At 56.7% G+C, this 14,116-nt stretch overlaps 1 protein-coding gene across 1 annotated transcript in view; it reads left to right on the forward strand.

The window, feature by feature from the left end:
- Positions 1-14,116, forward strand: part of HMCN2 (hemicentin 2) — a 139,232-nt gene that overhangs the window by 19,807 nt on the left and 105,309 nt on the right. Inside the window, exons 5-11 of the mRNA XM_069476953.1 lie at positions 4,532-4,703; positions 5,299-5,405; positions 6,289-6,409; positions 8,304-8,567; positions 11,402-11,546; positions 12,074-12,195; positions 13,318-13,590. Coding sequence (XP_069333054.1) covers positions 4,532-4,703; positions 5,299-5,405; positions 6,289-6,409; positions 8,304-8,567; positions 11,402-11,546; positions 12,074-12,195; positions 13,318-13,590 — 1,204 coding nt within the window. The remainder of the gene's footprint in view (positions 1-4,531; positions 4,704-5,298; positions 5,406-6,288; positions 6,410-8,303; positions 8,568-11,401; positions 11,547-12,073; positions 12,196-13,317; positions 13,591-14,116) is intronic.

Consider the following 14,116-nt stretch of genomic DNA (forward strand, 5'->3'; position numbering starts at 1 on the left):
CTCCTGACTGGGGCCTCCGTGTTCTCATCTGTGGCCCTGAGGCCCATTCGGCCTCCCCTCCCCTCCCCCTTCCTCAGCTGCCCTAGCTGTCAAGTGTCCTGGGAGGGGCCTCAGGGATGATTTATCTGTTGCGAAGGGCCGAGCAGCAGCCATCTGGCCGGGGTAGCAGCGCCAGATTTCTCGTTCCTTCCCCATCAGTGACAAGGAGATGAGCCCTATCGCATCGCTGGCCCCCTGCCCCGCTGGCCCCGCTAACATCTGGAAGCCATTGCCGTCACCAAATAAACTCTGAGCTTGCTTCATGAGGACTCTCTGCTCGGAAGGCTCCCCAGATTCCGCCCCAGAGCCCCGGGGGCACCACCGGTCCAGAAGGCCTGGCCGTGGGCGAGGGGGCCAGCGCCCCGACTCCCGAGTGCAGATGTGCTTACAGGGCAGGCCCCAAGGGCAGGCCGCCTCCCAGTGGGGTCACTGGTGTCCTGTCCTGTGTCCCAGCCCTCTCTGGGTTCAGTAGCCTGAACCACTGGGCATCTTCCCTCCACCAGAACACCCTGGCAGGCGCGTGTAACGGCAGTTGCAACACAGTAGCGGGTGTGACTTGCCTGGGTAATTGTCGACTGGTGGTGCCACCACTTCCTGGCAGTTTTGCTCAGTGACAAGTCCCTCCTGCCCCTGAATAGGGCTGGCCCTGGGGGTGAGGACAGTGGTCACAGAGCTGCTTTTCTGCTGCCAGGAGATCTGCCTTTCACACCCCAGCTTCTGTCCTCATCTGCAGCTGAGATTCTTGGCTGCCGTCCTTGGTCCACCCCCGCATGGACGAAGAACCTTGTCCCCATTCCTCAGCCAAGACAGGTGGGACCTTTTCACGAGACATGTTACTTAGAAAGCTAGGCAAAACAGAATGAAGCAGCTCCAAGTATAAAAAACAGATGCGTTTTCAGAACACAGAATTCTCATCCTGGAATAGCTGAAATCTAGCTGTGAACTGGGCACATACGTTCTGGCTCAGCCTGAACAAAACATGTTCGTTTCCTAATTCTTGCAATTCCCTTCTTCCCTTTTCACCGTGGAAGATCGCGTGGTAGGCAGAACCAGAGGGTGGTGATTCAGAGTAAGGATGGCCAGGAGGTGGCATGCAAGACTCCGCTTTCTAAGCCCATTGCTAATCGATTGCAGAACGTTTGCTAATCGAGGCTGGGCGTGGCTTTGTATTTCTCCTTCAAACCGCTGTCCAGGAAGCCATCTCCAAATGATGGGAGTCGGCAAGCGGCGGTGTACCCATTGCGCTTGCTCAGGTGCTTCTCAATGTCATGGCATACTTGTCGTTTTTAGAGGATTTACGCATTAAAAATTACTATGAAAAAATTCAAAGATAGAGAAGAGTGCCCGCCAACTAGGTTCAGCCGTAGGTAACACTGTCGCTCTGCGCACTTTAGCTAACTCCCTGTGCTTTATGCTGAATCAGGACGCCTTGTCCATGAATAACTCACCGTGGTTTTTGTTTTTAAAGATAATTTCCAACATAACCCATAATATCATCTAGTAAAATTAATAATAGTTTGCTGGTATCATCCATGACCCAATGCCTATTCAGATTTCCCTAATTGTCCTCAAAATGTCTTTTATAACAGTTTTTGTCAAATCAGGATTGAATCACGTGCTGTTCATTTTGCTTGGTTGTTATGTCTGTTAGGTCCCCTTAAATCTGGAGCAGTCTGCTTTTTATTAATGACACCAGTTGCCGAAGAGCCATGTGTTTGTACCATGTCCCTATGTTCTGGATTCTTCCAATTGTTTCCTTATGGTGTCATCAACTTTTTCTTTACCCCCTGTATTCCCCCTAAACGGGGCCAGTCTAAAGACCCGCTGAGAGGGAGGCCAGCTTTTTGGCAGGAATATTTCACAGTTGGTGCTGTGTATACTTTCTATTGCATCACATCAGGAGGAAATAATGTCAGCCTGTCCTACTATCATTACTGGTGACAGCCAGCTCTCTGCCCTGGAAGGCCATGTTTTTCCCTTTATGACTCGAGTGGTCTGTGGGGTCACGTTCTGGCTCTGTGTGGACATCCAGCTCCGCATGAAGCTTTCATCTAATGGTTTAGCACTCACAGAGGAGCCTCGCCCGAAACGATTATTTCACCAGGGTTTGCAAAATGATGATTTCCTAGTGCATCATCCCTTCCACATTTACGAGTGGGCATTCTTCCAAGAAAAAGAACTTTTGTGTATCAAAAGGGATGATTTGGTTTCTCTGAAGTACGATTCCTATTGAAAAGTTACAGAATGACTGTTCTTTAAGAAGTCAACTTCAGTGGTGGCAAGTGAGGTTTTACTGTTCTGAATTTTGCTTTCTCTTTTTTTGAGTATGTTAGGTGCACATGGATTATATTATTCAGTGTGTTTCAGTTGATCACAATTACTGTTCTTTTATGGGCTCCAGGGAGAGCTCCTTCAAGCTGGTTCCTGTGTTCTTTTCATATGTCCCCATTAGTCCTTGGGAGCTTCTTTGCTTTATGGAATAACCAGTTGTCCCAGGCTTACCTTATAAAATGCCTTCCCCAGGCCTGGAATTAGCCATTTCTCCAAGGAACCTAGTGGGAATGCTATTTAGAAATAAAATCTGGGATCACGAGCTGTGATCATTGGTATTGGGATTTGGAGACATCATTGCTTTGGATCTATCTATCTGTACTGAGTATTTACGATTCAAACGTCACACAGCAGATCTTTTGCTTAGCTTGTTTGATTTTATACTTGCAGCTCTCTTACATTTGGTTATAAGACAAAATCTTAACTCAGGAAATATTAACATCTTATTTGCTTTATCCAAAAAGATACATTAAAATAGTTTCAAAATCACAACACTGATAGTTCTGCCAAAATAAAAACTACAAACTAAAGATTTTTTTTTTTTTTTTTTTGCAGTTCTTTTTGTCTTTAGGGTGTCTCCCGCTGAGAAAGTATAGTTGAGCCACTGGGTTCCGAATTCACCTGGAGTTGTTTTTTCTTTCTGTGGGTCTGGCACTGATGTGTATACTGGGTACATTGTGTTTTGCACTGGACACTCCTTGAGGTCACTTGGCCTGGAAAGAGAAGGTCCAGACTTGGGGGCTCCCTCCTCTCTCTCCTCTCTGGCTTCCTTGCTGGAACCTGCGAGGCTTGCTCGGGAGGAGGCATTAACTGGGCAGGGGAGGGATTGTGTGAGATGTCTGGGAGGCGGACCACAGCAACCCTGATGGCCCTGCCCAGGAGGTGTGTGTCCTGCTGGACTCACACAGTCAACGAGCGCCTCCTGAGAGCCCTCTCTGTGCCGGCCAGTGAGCCCTGGGCTGAGACATGCGTGGGCACAGCAGAGGGTCTCTGCCCCCATGGAGCTCCAGGCCAATAGGGAAGAGAGGCTTGGAGCCAACGAGTGTGAATAACTGGGGTGCAAGTTGCAGCTAAGTAGTGTGTACCAAGGAACAGAACCTGTTTGGGACTGGAGGGGCCTATTCCAGCTGGGAGGGGAAGAGCAGCCAGGAGGTGGCCGCTGAGGGACAGGGCGCTCCTGCAAGGAGAATGGCACGTGTGCGGGCGGGGCTGCCTGGGTGAGGCATGGGGGCCCAGCTTGGCAGGCATGGGGAGAGTCAGTGGCACAGGGACCTCAGGGCAGCTTGGACAGGTGGCTGGGGCCACAGAATATGGGGTCTTGAAGGCTATGGTAAGGACTTGGAGAAACTAACTAATTCTATGCCCAATGAAATACCATCTTAGACTAGATCAAGGGCTGTTAACATGGGGTCCTTGCACTCACTGGGTGTGTCTTTGAGGGAGTTTGAGAGCCCCTAAACTCACACCCTAAACATGTACCTAAGGGGTATTATGGCATTCTAGGCCGAGGGGCCGTACCTTTGATCTGATTCTCAGCGGGACTTATCCAAAACGTGTGAGATTTTAGAGTGGATAAACAGTTATAGGAACCAAGGGTTTAAGATTTCTCAACACTGGGAAAAGTCGATCCACTAATTCCTCGCTTCTGTGGGTCGGGAAGAGACTCGAAGTCTTCATAGCAGCTCCTCTCCGTCCTGCGTGGGGAACCTGGCACCCTGGCGGGAGCACAGTCTGGGCCTGGGCACGGTTATGGGCTGCGCAGGTCTGGAGAGATTCCAGATCTCCAGGTTCACCTGTGTGTAAGGTCACCAGGAGGGCTTCCTGGAGGAGGTGGTGGGTGCTGTAGAAGTTGGCCAGGTAGGAAGGTGAGGTGAGTCTTTCCAGCAGAAGGACATGCTTGTGCTCCTTCTCTCAACTTAGGCATCACAACTCAGAGCCCATAGAAGCCGGGAGGGTGTTAACGTGTGAATCAGGCCTGGTGTAGGAAGGTGGGGAGTAGGATGGCCTTGGGTGACCTGGAAATCTTGTATGTTGCCTAAAACCCATGGGAGGGGGAGCCAGATTCTGCACATGGCCCCCCAGTTAGGGACCTGCCTCCGGCCAGACACAAGCAGGACATTTTGGGGCCTGGTGGCATCAGCTGCTCACTTTCACCTTGCAGGTACTGCAGTGGGTGGAGTCAGCTATCCAGGCCTCCAAGGTGCACCTGCTGTCCACGGACCACGAGGAGGAGGGCGAGCACACGTGGAGACTCCCCTTTGACCCCAGCCTGAAGGAGGTCACCATCTCATTGAGTGGGCCAGGGCCTGAGATCGAAGTCCGAGACCCATTGGGTACGTGCAAGATGGAGCTGGAAGCTCAGGGAGGGACAAAGAAAGAGACCCAGAGTGGGAGGGAGTTAAGACACAAGGTTCCAGGGATAAGAAAGTGGGGGGCACCAAGTGGGGAGCAGAGAGGGTGCCCAGGGTGGGTGAGGAAGCGGGAAGGCCGGTAGCAGCCAAGCAAGGGGAAGTAAAACAGCGGTGGCCCCTGGAATGTGAGGCTCCCACCGAGCTCCCCACCCCATGTTAATCAGCGCAGCCTCACAGTGGCAGGGACTCACAGCACAGGGCCCACACGGGAAGCTGGGGCGGCTTGGGGAGGTGGGAGCTTTTCAAGGTCAACAGAGGGGCAGGGTCAGTGTGATTTGGACATGGTCACCTGGCCCCATGATGCTCTGAGGATGCCATGAACACCCAGGCCTAGCAGCCAGGTGCACGGCCTGCACCTGAGGGTGGGGCAGAATGAGGTGAGGGCCTCGACGGCCCCTCGTCAGTTCCTGGGCAGCCTGGAGGTAGTGCTTGGGGGGCTGTGGGTGCCTGGAGACAGGCAGCGCCCTGTCACCCTAGGAAAGGGTCAGGCACTGAGCAATCCTTGGGGCTTCCACAGGGAGGATCCTGCAGAAGGACGAGGGCCTAAACGTGCTCCTCAGCATCCCCGACTCGGCCAAGGTCGTAGCCTTTAAGCCTGAGCATCTTGGGCTGTGGTCCATCAAGGTAGGGAGCACTGGGTTGCCAGGGGCGGGGGAGACCAGCTTCACTGAGCTGGAGCCGTCTCCGTCCTGTGTGCCCTTGGGGGGCCTGGGGCCTTGTGAGGTCTGCAGGGTGGGTGGTGATGAGGGCATATCAACAGAAGTAAAAGGTCAAGGACAAAGGAGGGGCATTCTGCTTTGCACCAGGGAGAGGAAGTAGAGTGGTTTGGGTTAGTTTGGGGACATTTAGGAAGGACTTGGAGAAACGACTTCAGTGTTCAGGGGTGGATGACAGAGCTGGCTTGTGACTCAGAACCCTGTCCTGTGAGGACTGTGTAAAAGAAGCAAGGGTGACTTTGAGTGTATGGCTTGGTGGGGCCTGCTGCCATCTACGAGGTGCTGGGGCCAGGAGGTGTGGGCAGGCCCAGTCCCCGGCGGAGTGCCCTGGGTTGGGGCAGGCTGCTGCCTTGGAAGGGCGGGAGCACCTGCTGATTGGGCATCATTTATTGAGCACCTATGGTGTGCCAGGCACCGTGCCAGGTGCTGCAGGTGAAGTGGCAGCACCGACCACCTGCCTTTCAATCTGAGCATCTTTGAGCCAAGAGCTGAAGGCAGGGCAGGGAGTTAGACACGTGGGGGGACAGACAGGGCTGCGGGTGTTGGGGGAGAGCTGAAAGGCAGGGCAGCCTCAAGAGTCCTCCCAGGTGGGGTTGTGAGCTGGGACTTCTGCTACTCCACTTGGGGGCATTGTGCCGGGGCGCCAGGAGCAGGGAAGTTGCCCATGTGCCTGCGAAGGTGGGAGAATTTCAGCTGCTGACTTGGGCCGGGTCAGGTCAGTCACCCCCTGCCCTGGAGCTGGGGTGCTGGGCTCTGACGCTCTGGTGACATGGGGCCTGGGCCTGTGCTAGGTCTACAGCAGTGGCCGCCACTCAGTGAGAATCACAGGTGTCAGCAACATCGACTTCCGAGCTGGTTTCTCCACTCAGCCCTCTCTGGACCTCAACCGCACCATCGAGTGGCCCTTGCAAGGTACGGTCACCTGCCCCTGTGGCCGGTGCTGAGCTGCCTCTGAAGAGAAGGGGCCTGGCTTTGGGGAGAGGGGGAGGCCTGGGGGGGCTTGGTCGTGTGTGAGTGTGAAGGACTCAGTGTGGCCGTTCTCCAGACCACAGCGATGTAAGCTGAGTCCCCAGCCTAGGTGACACTGTGACGTTTACCTGTACAACATCCTCCTGCCTTCAAAGGCCTCCAGGACCTTCTGGTGTCCCCTTTGCCACTGAATTCTCACCCCTCCTTTCTTTTTGTCAAAACCTTGCGTGTAGAGTCCGTCCCGCTCCTCAGTTTCCCGGCGAACGTCAGGCCGTGCCGTGGAGGGGCCGGCGCCAGCGAGCCGGGGTTACTGAGGAGGAGACGGTGCCCTGCTCCGAAGGAATGAGTGTGCCAGGGGACATTTGGGTGCCCCAAGGCTCAGGGGGTTGTAGTAGCCTAGGCACAGCATCAGTTTCCTGATTGGAAGCCACCCACAGGGCCTGAGGACGCCTGTGTCCCTCACACAGGGCGCAGGCAGGCAGGGGCCCCGGCTCAGGCTGCCTGAGCTCCATGCTAGAAAACACCATCTGGAGGCCAGATCAAGGGTCCCAATTTACAGTTTGGAAACAGGGGTCCCAATGTAAGGTTTGGAAAATATGGTCCTTGCCACGGGCCATTGGAGGATTTGCTGGGACCAGCTCTGAAGAGAGACGAGGAGGGGCCAGACCAGGTCAGGCTGACTCCGGACCACTGAACAGCAACCAAAAATGGTGCAGGCCAGACCCTTAGGGCTTTCTCTCGAGTCTGTGTCTTCGCTGATGTTTGTTGATCTTGTCAGCCCTCGCTGGGTTCCTGCCAGGACCAGCGATCATGTCTTTAAAGTGAAAAGGGGCGGCTTGCTCATTTTGGGTTTGTTTTGCCAATAGCGGAAAAGAAACCTAAATGTAGTGCCAGAGGGATTGAGGGCTGGCGTGTCCCCAGGGCCCATCCACAGAGGAGTGGGTGCAGGAGGCCACACGTGCCCCTGTTGTGTTTCTGCTCCTGATAAGGATGTGGGTCCAAGGCATTTTTTAAAAGAAGAGGAACAGTGTGAGCCAATGATAAATAGCGTTGACAGTTGGCCTCAGTGCTGGGGACACCAGGGAGTGTGGGAGGCTGTGGCTCATTGAACAGTGGGGCCTTGGACCACCGGGAGCAGCGGTGACACACCATTGTCCCAAGGTGATTGTTCCAACGTGGGAATGGGGCCCGGCACTGACACGCTTGAGTGTTCAAAGGAATCTGGACTTCTAGATTCTTGCACGCCCTTTCCTGATTGTTCAATGTCTCTTCCAAAGTTTTAAGACGTTTCATGGACCCCATTGACCACATCCATAGCCCCAGTTTATGATCCCTGAGAGAGAAAAAATGCACAGCTGTCCAAAAAGGGAAAGACGTGACCGATGTCCCTAAACCAACTAAAGGAATTGTGAAACCGAGTCCAGTTCTGCCTCTCCTGGGACCGTGTGAAAAGTACCACGTTTCCATCAGGAGAGAAAAGAAAAGCGGAGAAAACTGGGCGTGGGGAGGCCGGGCAGTGCCAGAGGCTGCTCCCCGAGGCTGGCTGAGGACGGCAGAGTCCGTGCTGGGGGGGAGAGACAGGCCCCTCCCGGGTCTGCCCCGTGCGAAGCCGTGGGGTGGAAGGGCAGCGGCATTTCAGTACCACGGACAGTAGCAGGGCGCCCTCTCCGCCTGCCCCCTCCAGCATTAGTAGGCACAGGGCTGGGTAGAGAAGGAGGGGCAGGTAAGGAGGGCAGAGCAGGCTGGACCTCCGGGGTGCAGCCCCGGGCCCCTGCCTGAGGAGGGTCACGGAGCCCAACACGACGCCAGCACCTCGCTCCTCGCCCTCCCTCTGCAGGGGTCCCCATCTCCCTGGTGATCAACTCCACGGGCCTGCAGGCCCCCGGCCGCCTCGACTCCGTGGAGCTCACGCGCAGCTCGGGGCAGCCCCTCCTGACTCTGCCCACTCGGCCCCTCTCCAACGGATCCGCCCACCAGCTGTGGGGCGGGCCGCCCTTCCACGCCCCCCAGGAGCGCTTCTACCTCAAGGTGAAGGGCAAGGACCCCGAGGGACACACCCTCCTCCGCGTGTCTGGAGTTTCCTACAGCGGGGTGCCCCCAGGTGAGTGGGTGGCTCTTTTGTCCTCCGGCTCCCTGGCTCACTCAGAGCCCTGGAAGCCTTCCCTGATTAGATAGGAAACGTTTGTTCCTTAGGCTTCTAAGGACAGCTCTTCCCTGTAAGGCGTTACGCTAAATACTGAGATGCTTCAGTTGTGGCCCTCAGCTCAGGGATTTAGAGCGAAGTCATCCATCTATCCACTCATCCATCCACCCACCCACCCACCCACCCTCCCCATCTGGGCACCCGTCTGTCCAGCCAGCCACCTGTCCGACGTTCGATTTAGTCTCTACCCTGCGTCAGACGCGGCGGTGGGCAGGGCAGAGGGGGTGTCTGCTCTTTCACACTCAGTCACGTCATTATCACAGTCATCCTAGTCACCCTTTGGGGCACTTTCCGTGGGCCTGTGTAGGGCCAGGTCCTGCCACGCGCCAGCTCACTGATGCCTGCAACAGTTCTGAGGTGTGTCCCCATTGTGTAGGTGAGGAAGCTGAGACCACCCGCCCCACAGGGCTGCTCTGGGGTTCCATAGCTGTGCACACGAGACAGCGCTGCGGAGCTCGGGGCGTGGGGCCAGTGGGCGAGGCCTTCCACGCGGCAGCTGCTGTTACCGTTGGCTCGTTGTCGGAACAGGCCATTTTGTCATCCCATCTTTGGTCATGCTGTGCTGGTTCCCACACATGTGGCTTTTTGCTGGCTTCCTTGTGTCCCTCAGGTCTCACCTTCTGGGCCAGAAGCTCCCAGAAGGCAGGTGTAGTCGCTGGCTGTCCACGTCTGCCTCTGGTCCTAGCAGGGGTGTCTGGGCTCGCTGGCCATCAGGCCTCCTCACTGGGCTTCCCTGCCTTCCTCCCGCCCTCCACCCTCTTCCCCTGGACGTGGATGTCACTGACATTCCAGCACTGCTTTGCGGGGGACCTCGGTGAAAGGCGGCCTCCTCTCCCACTTCAAATAGGGGTGCAGAGAGGGGAGGGAGAGCTGGCTCCTGAGGCTGGCCATGGTGGCCATGGTGGGACAGAGGACTGAGGACCTGGGTGGGGCAGGGTGGGCCTGGGTGGGGGAGCCGGGGACCTCTTCTTTCCAGCCTCCCAGCCTCCACCCTCCTGCTGTGGCTCCTGGGCCTCTCTTCCCTTGGCCTTCACAGCTTTGAGGAGGAATTTTCAGGAAGGCGTTTCAGCAGGGGAATAGCAGCTCCTGTTTTCTTTCCCCTGCTCTTTCAGAGGGATCCAAGGGTTTGGGTTTAGCTCTGGCTTTTGGTCTCCATCTTGGCTCTAGATGGGCATGGAGGGGAGGGGTGTGGTTTGGGTTTTTGCCTCCTGCCCCGCCATCCAGGTCTGGGAAGCTGGGCGTTTGCCTTGGAGCAGGTGGCTCTGGGTTTGGAGAGATGGGGGTGGCCTGGGGGCCTGGGCCCTCTCAGCTCATGGCAAGGGACGCCTGTGCTGGCCTGGCTGAGGCTCCCAGGGTGTGTGGGTGAGCAGCGGCTGCTTTGCACACAGCCAAGGACGTGGCTGGATGGTCTGACACCCGTCTCCCGGGGGACGAGATGTGGCAGGCAGCCTGGAGCATGATGTCACCCGCCACATCCCACCCCCAGCTCTGTGCTCTGGGGAGGTCTGGCGCATTGTCTCACCCCTGGAGCATCTCTGCCCTGGCGGGAACGGGAAAGGGCAATGCGAGGGCTGCGAGCCTGCCGGGGATCCCCCAGCTCTGCGGGGCCACGGCTGCCCCTGCAGGGTGTTTCTCAGACTTCTCCACTGGAATGGTTCCGACAGCCACGGGAGGAGAACATGTCCTCTCAAGACCAGGGTCAGGCCGGGGTGGGGGGGGGGTGGCAGTGGTGTCTGGTGGAGGCCCCGTGGGGCTTAACAAGCTGTGAGATTTCATTGAAGCGTCTTGTTTTATCTCAAAAATGCGTGTGAATTTCGCATTCACAGCCATGCTCCAACTATGCTTATTTTTAAATGAAAAGGCCTCCCTCCAACAAATTTGGGTAGAACTGACCTCTGGGCAGAGGAGCAATTGCACAAACCCACCCACAGCCCTGGAGAGCCCCATCCAGTCTGGGGAGCATTTCATGAGATTTCGGAACTGGTCCCAGACACTCGAGACGATGCTGGTGCAGTGTCAGGAGGGCTGGTCCACGCGGGCCAGTCTTGAGTTGAATGTCCTTCCCGTAAACCAAATGGCCCCGGGAGCTGCACCTGGCAGAGCTTGTGATGCCACGTGCTTCATGCCACGTGCTCGCCACACAACACTTCTCCCCAACTCCTCAAAACAACATGACACGATGTAGCTGAGCACAGTGGTTCACGCCTGTAATTCCAATCCCAGCAATTTGGGAGGCTGAGGTGGAAGGATCACTTGAGGCCAAGAGTTTGAGACCAGCCTGGGCAACATAGTGAGACCCCATCTCTACAAAAAATAAGAAAAAAAATTAGCCAGGCGTGGTAGTGTGCTCCTGTAGTCCCAGCTAGTCGGGAGGCTGAGGCAGGAGGATCACTTGAGCCCAAGAGTTCAAGGCTGCAGTGAGCTATGGATCGTGCCACTGCGCTCCAGCCCAGGCGACAGAACAAGACCTTTGTCTCTAAACAAACATACAAAACAAACAAAACAACACGACGAGAGCAATACCATGACCGCCCCATTGTGTGGAGTTGGAAACTGAGGCTTAAGAGGTGAAGCGACTTGCTCTCGGTGACCACTGACTAGTGGAGCCGGGGGTTCAATCCTGGCCTTCTGGCTCCTGGTTTATCTCTGTGGGTCTCTGTGTCACCAAGTGTGGCCAGTGTAGGCTGTGGGGGCAGCAGGGAGGAATTCTGAATGCTGGTCCTTGCCTGCAGGCGCCCCCCTGGTCAGCATGCCCCCCAGGATCCACGGCTACCTGCACCAGCCCCTGCTGGTGTCCTGCTCTGTGCACAGCGCCCTCCCCTTCCGGCTGCAGCTGCGGCGAGACGGAGCCCGGCTGGGCGAGGAGAGGCATTTCCAGTGAGTGGCTGATAGCAGGCCAATTGTCCCCAGCCACAGGGCTCCCGGGATGCTGACACCCTGGAGGGACCGCAGCAGAGTGGGTGGCAGGAGAGGGCTCTTGCTTTTGGTCATGTCGTCCTCCTGGGCAGCCCAGCCTGGGGACGCCCATGCAGCGAGGGATGGGGGAGAGTGGGTGCTGAGACTGCCCCCACTGCTGGGTCCGGGAAGGAGCTTTGGGCCTTCCTCAGCTCCTGGAACTCTCACCCCATGTGGGGCCCGGCTCCATGGGGGTCAGGGCAGGCAGGACCTGCGAGGCCCTAACCTTATGGGCGGGAGTCCAGGACTCAGAAAGGGAAGGGACTTGCTCAGAGCCACCCAGCATGTCATGGAGTCACACATCTCCGGCTGCTTGCCTCCTCTTGTCAGGGCCCACGGAGGATGTGTGGTCTCCCTCTGGGCAGGATTCAGGGGGCAGAGGCCAGACGAGGTGGGGAGACCCAGCTGGAGTCAGTGTGATCGTGTCTCCTGCTGTTCTCTGTCTGTAGGGCGTCAGGAAACAGCAGCTGGGAGATCCCACGGGCCTCCCGGGCGGAGGAAGGCACGTACGAGTGCACGGCAGTCAGCAGGGCTGGCACTGGACGAGCAGATGCCCAGATTGTCGTCACAGGTCTGTCCCTTGGTGCCCTTCCGCATGCCATCCTCCTTCCCGGACTCTTCCGTCTAGGATCCCCTCCAGCCATCTCCCTCCATGGGGCGCACACTGGCCAGCCAGCTGCCGGGGACCGTCCACCAGCCAGAGGCCGGCTCCCATGCCGACACCTGCTGCTGCCCCTATTTGGGGCCGTCTCACCCCGAATGGCCTGTGTGGCAAGGACCCCGGCTCGGGTCACGCTTGCCCTGCTCAGCCTTAATCCCACCCCTGGCTTCTTGGAGTTTAGCCAGAACCCCAGGCCTGTTCAGCGGCCACTGTCCATCTTGTGGTCCTGATCCTTTAACGCGTCCGGGTCCCCGCCAGGATGGCACCATCAAGCTGGGAAGATCAGAAACGCCACGGACTGTCTTGAAATGAAATTGGCTTTGTTTTAAAAATTACAAACCTAAGCTGCTCTGTAGAGAAGAAAAGGAACCCAGTGTGCATGGGAAGATTAGCCTCTCTACATCTGAGCACAAAAAATAGCACCTGCTCCTCGTAGGAGACCAGAAAAACATCAACAGGCAAAAAGCAGATAAAAGAACTTGGAATCCCTGCATTGTACCATTTTGATTTACTTCCTTTCAGAGCTTTCTCTGATCTTGTCACTTCTTGTGGCTTTTATCCAGATAGCAGTTTTCTTAGCGTGTCCCCCCTTTGGGGCATGTTTCGGCTGCCATCCACAGCCTGCTGCTGCCATAGAGATGGTCTGAGCGTGTTTCCCTTGCTGGTGACCTCCAAGGCCTCATTTCCCGGGGTGGAGTCACGGGCCAGAGGCTGTGGAGGGTTGCAGGGCGTGTTGCATGTTACAGTTGGCTGCCGTTTGCAAAGCAGGCACATGCCATGCGGCCCTCGGGGGTGTATGATGGCGGTGGGGGAAGTGAGCCCCCCACCCCTGGGCGACAATGTCCCGGGATGGTGAGCAGTGCTGGTCACCCGCGCTGCTGGCAGACGTGTCCTGAGCGATACGCACAGGCCGACCTGAGCCTCGGGGCCGGGGCTGGGGCAGGGTCCCAGGGACTGCACACCACCAGGGCCTGCAGGATGGCCCTCCCCTGCCTCAGCCCCTCAGTCCCTCCTGTGCTCCTGTCCCTGCAGACCCCCCGCCGCAGCTGATCCCTGCCGCCAACGTGACCGTGTCCCCGGGGGAGACTGCCGTTCTATCCTGCCGGGTCCTCGGCGAGGCCCCCTACAACCTGACGTGGGTCCGGGACTGGCGGGTCCTGCCGGCCTCAACGGGCCGAGTCACCCAGCTGGCTGACCTGTCCCTGGAGGTCAGTGGTGTCATCCCCAGTGACAGTGGACGGTACCAGTGCATGGCCAGCAACCCCAATGGGGTCACAAGGGCATCCGTGTGGCTCCTGGTGCGAGGTGAGGCTTTTCCTGCCCCAACTCAACACACCACCCAGCATTTACCCGAAAGCCTGTCAGTCCATCCCCTGCTCGGACATTATCTCTGGCCGACATCAGCCCTTTTAGTGTGTTCTGAACCTTGAGGGAGAGAGGATTCTCTAACCTCCTAGCCAAAGTCTAGTGGTTCTCACTGTTGGGAAGTTCATCCTAATATCTAACTTAAATTTCTACTGCTATAGGCCAAGCCAATTTCATTGTGTCATGTCCTTTTCCCGTGGCATTGAGCACCTCTGTTGTCCCTCTCCCCACTTCCCCTGCCCAGTATGTCGAGCAGGGACCAATACTGGAACCTTGTGGAAGCTCAGATGTGCTAGCAGAGACCAGGCAGCACTGACTAGATGGGCAGAGCAGTGGTGGAGAGAGCACCCGCTGGGGCGTTTTGAGATCTGGGCATGGCCTCGGGTCCACCCAGGATTTAGACAGATCCTCCTCCTGGGGTGCTGTTTCCCCAAGTATAACAATAGTTGTTTCAAGCAAGTTTCTC

Source organism: Eulemur rufifrons, chromosome 7 (genome assembly GCF_041146395.1).
Source record: "Eulemur rufifrons isolate Redbay chromosome 7, OSU_ERuf_1, whole genome shotgun sequence".
NCBI lineage: Eukaryota > Metazoa > Chordata > Mammalia > Primates > Lemuridae > Eulemur > Eulemur rufifrons.